Source organism: Crocuta crocuta, unplaced genomic scaffold (assembly GCF_008692635.1).
Source record: "Crocuta crocuta isolate KB4526 unplaced genomic scaffold, BGI_CrCroc_1.0 scaffold143, whole genome shotgun sequence".
Lineage (NCBI taxonomy): Eukaryota > Metazoa > Chordata > Mammalia > Carnivora > Hyaenidae > Crocuta > Crocuta crocuta.
The window spans coordinates 5,907,470-5,917,337 of record NW_027529175.1 but is presented as its reverse complement, the minus strand read 5'-3'; the positions used below and the strand labels follow the sequence as shown (position 1 = coordinate 5,917,337).

The window sequence follows — 9,868 nt, the reverse complement described above, 5'->3', positions numbered from 1 at the left end:
CTCAAGATTAGGGCCAAGGGCGGCCCGAGGCGGTGTCTCACCTTTATGCGTTCCCAGAACTCTATTGTCTTCTATGGAAATAAATTTACCAGGCCGAGGCTGCAGATACTGAAAAACAAGCAGTTCCTGAGTAACAGGTGCAAGTCCAGGGCAGAAACGGCCCCTCACGCAGCAGAGAGCACTCACCTGAAGGATGAAGTTCTCAAAATTTCTTTTGCCCACGAAACAGATGCCCATGCTCTGGAACGAAAGGAGGGCCGGGCGTGAGGCGACCAGACAGGCAGCAGGCGTCCGTACGAGGCCCAGCCAGGCCGGGAGAACGAGGCCGGGCCTCCCTGCCCGCCCTGAGCCTCAGCCCACCTCCGGGCGCCGCGCCAGCACCCACAGACGCCAGTCACACCCGCCAACGGACCCCGAGGGGCCCACGGAACCTCTTAGCCCCCAGTGTCCACGTAAGGCCCCCGACCTTGAACCCTGTGAGCTAAGCGAGGCCGCATCACGTCCGCCCGGCCAGGTGTGGCCCCTGCACTGCAGCTGCCCCAGGAGAGCGAACGACAGTCACCGTCCGGAGCCACAGGGGACACGGGGGCCAGAGCAGGGCCAGGAAGCAGAGGGGCTGGGCCAGAAGCTGGAGCCTCGCGGGAGAGTCCGAGGAAGGGAGGGCGCCCTCCAGGCGGCTTCCTCCAGCACAGAAGACGCGCTGGGACGCGCTCCGCGGCCACTCCNGCCCCCCCCGCCCCCCTCAGCTCCCACCGCAGAGCCACGCCCCGAAACCGAGCAGGTGAACAGAGGAAAGGAGATGGTGGCTGGAGGGATGGGTCAAGGGTGTCGTCCCTGGGGACGACTCGCTGACGAGAAGCACGGCCACGCTCATTCCCGGCCCTGGGCGTGGTGTGGTGAGCCCGAGCGCACCGTCCCCGCACTGAGCCTCCCCTGCGCCCGCCTCACCTTCACTCCAACGTACGGGCTCTTTCCTGCCGCGGGGCCCTTGCACCTGTTCTTCCCGCCACTGGGACTGCCTCCCCCCAGCCCCCTCTGTGACACTAAATCCTATTCATCCTGAGGTCTCAGGTTAAACGTTAACTCCTCGGAGCCCGACCCTGGGTCGAGCCTGATCGAGTTGGAGCCCGCTGGTGTGAGCAAGTCCTCGCACGGGAGCCCCTCGTTTCCCACGCAGGTGTCGTCTAATCTCACGACGGTTTGGTTCGTGTCCGTCTCCCTGTCATCTGAGCCCCACGAAGCAGGAACGAAGACCGCATGTGCTCCTCACCCGCCCTCACAGGCCCGCAGCACAGCGCCCTCGGGCCCGCGGCGTCTCGGGGCCTGGTCCCTGCTGCGCCGTCCTCCCCCCCGCAGGCTGGGCCTAGAGACCCCAACAAGCCACCACGGCTGTGAAAGCGGCCCCGCCCAGGGCCCCGCGGAGGGCACGGCCGGGGGGAGGAAGTCCCGTCTCAGCGGCCTTCTCAACGCTCACGCCGCCTCCCAGCACACGACCCCGGCTCTCTCCCAACGTTCGAGCCTGGGCAGGACGCGGCGCGGTGACCACAGGGCCCTGCCTCGCCCCAGACCGCGGAGAGGGCGACGCGAGCCCAGCCCCCTGGGCCCTACCTCTTTCTTCTGAAGCACGTGCTGAAGTCTATTCTCTGCTGCTATTTTCTTGACAAAATCTTTCGTTAATCCCCCCAGAGGGAAGAGGCTTCTCCTCAGGGCATCCTGGGAAACCTGGCTGAGAAAGAAGGTCTGGTCTTTAAAGCTGTCAGCTGCTTGCAGAAGTTTTACCGCTGCCAAAAGCAAAGAACAAAACATGTCGCAGAAATAAAAATAATGGTACTTTGCTCCGAATGACGTCTTTCTCTCTACTTAGATAACCCCCAACCTGTCAGAAGCAAAATCCAATACTCAAAAGCAGACTAGTACAAAAAAAAAACCCAACAATCGCTGAGGTTAAGGGGAGAAAAGTCTCCCTCCTAATTCATCTACCATTAAAACGACACAGGGATGGGGCGCCTGGGGGGCTCAGTCGGCTAAGCGTCCGACTTCGGCTCAGGTCATGATCTCACAGCTCGTGGGTTTGAGCCCCAACTGGGTTCTGTGCTCACAGCTAGGAGCCTGGAGCCTGTTTCAGAGTCTGTGTGTCCCTCTCTCTCTGCCCCTCCCCTGCTTGTGTGCGCGCGCTTCCCTCTCTCTCTCTCTCTCTCTCAAAAATAAACATAAAAAAAAGGTACAGAGAAGGTAGATTTTAGATGATAAGGAAGTTTATTCTGGTTCACACATTAGATGAGAGTATTTTAAAGCTGAAACACCACGTGAAGACGTTAAGTGCTGAGAGAAAGCATCTAAAACGCAGCCGTGTGGGAGGGAAGTGGGTGACGGGCCCCCCCTGGGCAGCCCTGAGGTGGGGTCAGCTGTGGGGTCCCTAGGCCGCCCCCGCGCCACGCCCGGCCACCCCTGGGCCCCAGGCCAGCAGCGGTGCCCTAGAACACGCTCCCTTTCTCAGCTCAGCGGTTCCCGTTCAGAGTTGCCCAGACGCCCGGCCGGTGCCCCGGGGACCCCGGGTCGGAGGCGGCAGCCCAGCGCCAGCGCTTCCAGCTGTGACCATCAGGTTCCCGCTCTGAGGTTCAGGGACCGACGGGAAAAGCCACGCAGGCCCCCAGCATGTGGTGCCAAGGCCGCCCATCACCCTGAGAACACGCGTGCGCCGGGCCCACACACACGTGCGCCTGTCGGCCTGGCCCAGTCCCGTGAGGAGCATGCGCTCTGCGGAGGTCATGCTCACCCATGACCTCAAACAGGATTCTCACTTCAGTTGTGAGAGGCTGGACTCTCCCCATTTCACAGATGGGGAAACTGAGGTTGGGATCACTGAAGAGGCTCAACGCAACGGTGTGGGTGCCGAGTGGCAGGGCTGGAAACCAGCAGCCGCCTGGGCCCTAGTCCACAATTTTCCACGTGCAAAGCAACAGAGTCAGCTGAAAACGCAAAACGGAGCTCAGCCAGCCAGCCGTCGGCAGGCACACTCGTCTGCCTAATGCTCCTTGTTTCAAAACGAAACCCGGTCAAGCAGCGTTTACCTAAAAGCCCCAGGACCCTGGGAGCAACTGGCATTTCCTCACAGTTCGGAGTTTTTTAAAACAACCTCAAAACCTAGGATTTTTAAAAAAGAAAGCCGACGATCATAAACGGCGGGAAGGAGTATCTGGGAGGATCTGCTCGTGCCAGGAACCTTCTGGACACAACCTCACAACCCGGGCCGTGGCCGGCAGGCAGCGCCCCCCGCTCTGCACGGGGCAGGGCAGGGGGAGGACCGGACCCAAGGCCGGCTCCGGGTGTGTGCACACGCGCTATGGGTGCCCTGTGCGCGCAGCCCCCAGGGGCCCAGGCCAGAGGCACTATCCCAGGTCTCCAGGGCAACTAAATAGAAATCAAATAAAAAGCTCTAGCGCCTAAAAAACACACTAAAATCAATCAAAGACAATGCTATGTTATTACAACTATGCATTAAAATTACTCGACAAAACAGAGCTCAACGCAATTACAAGTTTCAGAGTGCGTGTGGCCAGCAGAAGGGCCCGGACAGCTCTGGAAGGCACCCAGTTCTCTAGGAGAGAAGCAAGCGGGCCTGCTCCCCGTGGAATCAAATCCTTCATGCACGCAGGACCCTAAAATCCGTATTCACTTGGTGAAGCCCGCCGTGGCGTTCCCAAGTGGCGGGTGTACGTTCTTCCCGACGCGGAGAGGCTTCTGGAAGAGCGGTTGTGGGGCAGCCGGGAGGGAGGCCGAGGAAACCCGGCCAGGCGCAGAGCCACGGAGGACACGCTGGGCAGACCCGGGCTGAGATCCGCTCTCCGGGGCAGGCTCTCGCACACAAGAGTCACGGCCCTGAAGCTTTCCTTTCCAGGAAGCAACTTCATTCCTGCCGGCCCCGCGCAGCCGGGTTCGTGCCCAAAGATCCGAGCCCCGAAGGCCACGGGGCGGTTTTTTATGTATTTTTCCTTCTCTGTCCCCCATACGTGGTAACACGCACACATGCGGTCTGATTAAGTGGTCTCATGTTACAAGGTCACGAGGAATGTTATCACGTACGCGTAGAGCCAGGCTGCCTTGAGGTTTTTCTTTCTTTCCTTAGGGAGGGGACCCGACCACAGTACCACCAGAGGCACCCTGGCCAAATGACTTCATCCAAGCCTCAGTTTCCTCATCTGTGAAATGGGGCAAGAGCATCCACCTCCGCTCTAAAAAGAGCCACATGGAACGCAGGCCCATGACAGCCGGGCTTGGGGGGAAGGGGGAAGGGGAAGGCGCCGTGAGCCAGGCGGTCCCCAGGCTGCATGCACAGAGATGCCAGCTCTTCAGCACTCCCACAACGATGGAAACTTCTCACTCAGACACGGCCTTGGACCCCGTTCTGCCTCTCATTGCAGTGACGTGAATTCCTCTTTCCTATGCATAGACGTACACCAGGGCAAGCCAGCAGTTGGGCGTTTTTCTAGAAAGGTGGAACCGTGCTCCCTCTAACACAGACACACTGATGTGCACACATAGTCTCTGTACGGGGACTTTCTGCCGCCTGAGCACCAGGCCCCTGCGCCACACTGAATCTGCACCTCAGTCTCAAGCCCTCGAGAACCTGACGGTAAGGGACAGGGCCTATGAGCACGTCGGCTACCAGATACCTCCTCCAATATCACGGGGACCCTCAAACCACTGGCACCCAGTGTGCAGACCTGGGCCGTCCAGCACAGATGCAGGCTCCAGCCGGTGGGTGCCCAGGCTGCCCGCTCCCGGGGTCCAAGGGCACACAGCCCTCTTGGTAACCGTTCTTTTTCAAAACAAGAAACCTGCAAGCTAGTCCGGAACACAGAGACCTGGAGGGCTCGCTCAGAGAGTGAGCCCCTGCCCCTGCCCAAGACTTTTCCCTCTGTGCACAGCTACTTCGGGGCTGACCTGGGCATGTACACTTACGATTTCTAACTTCAAATCGGTTTCTGAAAAGCCCTTCTGGCCTCTTAATGTGCTTCTGCTGAAAGACTTCCTCATCTTCCAGCGACGTTCTGGCATAGTGACCCGTGGCGACTGCATCTGCTCCTGTGAGGTTTTAAAAGCACAAGGTCAAACCTCAGACGTGCAGTGGCCGGCCGTGGCCTCCTTGGGCCTGGGGACCTTAATGACGCCCGCAGACGCCAGGCCTCGGACTGGATGGTCTGCAGAGGGTCCGCGTCCCGACGGAGGTCGGTCCAGGGGAGGGAGGCTCACCTTTAACTCTGCATTTACACTGACACCAACCGGCTACAAGGCTTCAGTGCAGCTTTAAGAATCTTTAAGAGCCCATAGCAATCACACACCAGATGCCTGGTCTCCACACACTCAAAATCAAAGTCAACGTACAATCCAGGAACCTGTACCTCTCTTCCGGAATAAACCGGAGCTAAATGTCAGCCCCCCGGACGTGGCCCACTGGGGCAGGGCACGGCAGATGCCTTTCCTTCCTGACACCGGACCACCAGGTGAGCTCAGGCCGTGGGCGGGCGGCGGACACCAGCCTGCAGGCTCGGCCCGGGGGCCCCAGATCTGCACCCAGTCGCCTACGAGAATTGATCATTGAGCCCGGTTAGCAAATCTGCATTTATCTCTGCGTCGTTCAGGTCTCACATTAGTCATTCAAATCGATCCAGACTTTTGAAGTCTGTTTTGCAGGCATCGTCATGGCCTGGGAACCAATGCTCTGCTGTCCCCTCAGCTGCGGTCACTTGTACACTCGATCTGCAAGCCTGCTCTGGGCCACCAACCCGCCAGTCACTATGCAGCACTGACAGGACAGAGAGGCCAGCAGTCCAGCGACCACTGGGCCACTGGCACATGACAGTCACGACAACATGTCTTGGCACGTGGTGGGCATGGCAGGGTGAGCCGCACAGGACAGAACGAACGGAGGGGCCGGAATGAGGAGCCCCAGCAAGGGCAGGACTCAGGAGTGAGACGTGGGCCTCACAGCGGCAGACCCCACAGGTGGCCCGAGCAAGCAGGTCAGCATGGGGGAGGCTCACGCAGAGGCAGAGGGGTGCCCCAGGGGGCAGACGGAAATGAGGAAGGGGAACTACCAGAACAGACACGATCTTCAGGTCAGCTGTCTACAGGCAGCAGGGCCTTAATGGGTCTTTTGTTTGAGAATGAGCGCGTGGGCATGCCGGGCAGGGGGGGGGGGGGGGGGGGGGGATCCCAAGCAGCCTCAGACTCCAAACAGAACCTGATGCGGGGCTCGATCCCATGACCCCGGGATCATGACCTGCGCAGAGATGAAAAGTCAGACGCTCGACTGAGCCACGCAGACTCCCTCAATGGGCTTTTACAACAAAACACCAAAACGTGGCTTCAAATCCAGAGAAACAGAGACCTGGAATGAGGTACAGACCCAGACCTGTTCTCGGGGCAGAGCAGAAAGCCAGAGAAAGCCTCAGCAAGACTAGCAGAAAGGAGGACCAGCAAGAAACCAAACGCTGGCCTTGCTGAGCTCCAGCTCGGGAAGATTCCGCTGACCATTGTCACGCCCGGAACCTGCGCGGCTCCAAGCAGACTGGGCCTCAGCTCTCAGCCCTTCCCCGGTGACCCTGTGTTTCCGCAGGACATCCTCAAGTCCGGGCTCCGGGACCGACAGCACGCTCCTCACCCCGGCGTGGTCCGCAGTGAAGACGCAGGCTCTCCTCCCTGCAACTCTGTCAGTGCATATTGCCAGAGAGTTCTCTCTTACTCAGTGAGATACAGGATATTATCGTTTTCACTGCTCCCTTTCCTTCTGGAAGATGAGAGTTTACGAGGAGCTGGCTTCTACCTCTGAAAACCTTCTGACTTTCCAAAGATTAAATGGCAACAATGAAACTACTCACCAAGATTGTCCACAGCATAATGGAAAAAACAGCTGAATTTGATATGCTTGTTGCAAACTATGTCAGGATTGGGAGTCCTTCCTTTCTCATATTCACTTAAAAAGTCACTGGAAAAGAAGAAAAAGACTTTCATTTCTAAGTGCAAAACGTTCCTCAAAAACATCACTCTGTTAGATCACTTGCTTAACTTAGCTTCTCCTCCGCTTCCCAAAGCTGTAACTTTCTGTAACACAGGGGAGCTTCGGTATTTACATCAAACATTCGTTTAAAGCCACAGCACTTTTCATCTGAATCTATAACAAATAAACCTGGACAGAAAGGCTATCAGCTGCCACTACAGCTTGGCAGCCATTCTGTCCCCCCCCACCCCCCTCCAGAGGCTCACAGGGCACGCCGGACGGGACGGGAGTGACTCTCTTGGCTCCAGCCTCCCTTGGCTTCGCCATCAAAGGGAGGCTTGAGCGAAGAACATGCTGGCGACAGAGGGGGAACGCAATCAGCCAGGGCTGCAACCCGGGGCTCTATTAGCTATTCCACCATCAGCCTGGAGACCCAGGGCGCGGGGCAAACGTGCCAATAGACACTTCTCCACTGTGGCTGCCGTGCCCCTGCGGAGGGCTCCATGCTGCCCGGGCAGCGGCTCGCCAACCAGTGGGACTCCGGCTCTAACCGGCTGGCTGACCGCATGGGGCAGAAGGCTCGGCAAGAACTTCCCATCTTAGGTCCTCACTTCTGGAGGGTTCTATCTGTATGTGCACTCAGTTAAAGGTTGTACTGCGGGCATCTGGGCTCGTGTCGCTCCTCCCTGACCCACGACGATGACAGACAATAACGCTGACCTAGTAGACAGACTAAAAACCTGCACAAGGTCACAGTCACACGTGCACCTTCAACCTCAGCAGGCGATGCAAACTGAGCTCCTCCCGCCCGTGACCCACTCAGGAACGGCTAAAACTTGCATTGCTCCATATTTCAATGTCTTAATTGTTAGACATTTGTCGAGGGTTTTTTTTAATGTTTATTTTGAGAGAGAGCAGGCGCAAGCAGAGGAGACACACAGAGAGATGAGAGAGAATCCTAAGCAGGCTCTGCGCTCTTGGCATAGAGCCCAAAATGGGGTTTGAACCCACAAACTGTGAGACTATGACCTGAGCTGAGATCAAGAGTCAGACGCTTAACAGACTGACCCACCCAGGCGCCCCCAAGGTTGTCAAGAGTTTTATTAAACTGAAAACTAGTTAAGGTAGAACCTGTGCTTTAGTCTTATGTCCACGGTCCCTAGAACGTTTTCTATGTAACAAGCATCGAGTGAACGTTAAAGAGGCTAAACGTTTACACTGGTTTCTGAAAGCCATGCCAGCCGTTCCCCACGCGCTGTAACAGAAGACAGGCCAGTGGCATTAACAAGAACCAGGGAGCACAGCCTGTTCGGTGAGGGGGAGAAGCCCTTCCCTGCCCCCGCAGCGGAGACGGCAAGCAGCAAGGACATCTGCACGCTGACCCCTGAAGGCCAAGGGGCCCTGAACAGGATTCAGAGATCTCTGCGCTACAGGGTGCTACCTCTACGTCCCCAGATGTGGCACTGCCCAGTCACTGCTGGGACTGCAAGATTTTTATTAAGTTTTATTTATGTGCGTGATCTCTGCACCCCACATGGGGCCCAGAGTCACGACCGCGAGATGGAGGGCCGTGTGCTCGTCTGACTGAGGCTGCCAGGCGCCCCTGTATTAGATTTTTAAAGTCTTCATGTGTGCGTTTCGCATTTTCAATACGCACAGAGCGGGTCACCTGGTTCTTTTACCCAGAAGCCCCTGGTCACTGACGAGCACAGGAATCACCGAGCGGCCCCTCTCGGGGAAGACCTCGGCCTCAGCTCCCTCCCCCAAGTCAGCAGCAGAGACGACTCCGGGCTCACGGGGGCATTAGAGGGACTTCAGGCAGGCGGCATGACACAGAAGTAAGAGCCAGAGGGGCGCCTGGGGGCTCAGTCGGTTGAGCATCCAACTTCGGCTCAGGTCGTGATCTCATGGTTCGTGGGTTCAAGCCCTGCGTCGGGCTCCGTGCTGACAGCTCAGAGCCTGGAGCTGCTTCACATCCTGTGTCTCCCTCTCTCTCTGACCCTCCCCTGCTCACGCGGTCTCTCTCTCTCAGAAATAAGTAAAACATTAAAAATTTTTTTTTAAAAAAAGAAGTAATAGGGTGTCCGGGCCCCAGGCACGGCCTCTAACAAGAGCCCCGGGGGTGTCTGGGGCCTCCCCCGCGGCCTCCGCCGCCACCACCAACAGCACCGGCTGCACAGCGCCAGTCGGGCCGGAGGGCCGCGCCTTCCCGGGAGGAGGGCCCGGAGCCTGCCGCGTCTGTAGGCGGCGCTCACCTGAACACGCCGTTCCAGTACTCCTTCACGTAGGACACCTGCCGGAACGGGATGTCCAGGATCCGGCACACCCGGTACGCATCCTCACAGTCTCTGTCGGCGGTGCACACCCCGTGTTCATCCAGCAAGTCCCAGTTCTTCATGAACACGCCCGTCACCTGGTAGCCTGGGGAAGGGGGAGGCACACAGCGGGGTCCCGCGTCAGCGCTGGGCCAGACGGCAGCGGGCTCCGCGCTCCGGCAGTTCCTGGGGGGGGCCCTCCCGCGCCCCCTGCTTCCCCCGGAGACGCCTGCTTGGCTCCAAGGCCTTCAGAGTGACTCACATCTTCGTNCATCCCCCTCCCCCCCCGCCCCGCGTCAGCACGACGCCCGGCACCAGGGGAGGCTGGCAAAGGGGCGCGGAGTCAAAGAGCAGAAGCTCAGCATCTTTCAGAGCAGGCAAACCCACCGTTCAGTTATCAGAGACGGAAACTAAGTCCCAAGCGTGTTTCCAATGATCACCTAAGACTTCGACTCTAAGTCATCAGATGAGAAGACAATTAAAATTTAGGCTATTTTATTATAAAGGCTGTACTAACCATGTATTTTATGACCCATCCCCCCCCCCTTTTCTC

General features: G+C 58.1%; 1 protein-coding gene across 4 annotated transcripts in view; it reads right to left on the bottom strand.

Moving 5' to 3' along the window:
- Window positions 1–9,868, bottom strand: part of TRMU (tRNA mitochondrial 2-thiouridylase) — a 19,742-nt gene that overhangs the window by 7,437 nt on the left and 2,437 nt on the right. For 2 of the 4 annotated variants that reach the window (XM_077758032.1, XM_077758034.1), the window contains exons 2-7: window positions 9,256–9,421; window positions 6,882–6,988; window positions 4,963–5,085; window positions 1,609–1,781; window positions 187–240; window positions 42–108 (exon numbers count right to left, since the gene is read on the bottom strand). In XM_077758032.1, the coding sequence (XP_077614158.1) occupies window positions 42–108; window positions 187–240; window positions 1,609–1,781; window positions 4,963–5,085; window positions 6,882–6,988; window positions 9,256–9,398 (667 nt within the window). In that variant the 5' untranslated portion in view covers window positions 9,399–9,421. Of the gene's footprint in view, window positions 1–41; window positions 109–186; window positions 241–1,608; window positions 1,782–4,962; window positions 5,086–6,881; window positions 6,989–9,255; window positions 9,422–9,868 lie in introns of those variants that run through there. The other 2 variants (XM_077758031.1, XM_077758035.1) reach the window with 1 other exon arrangement.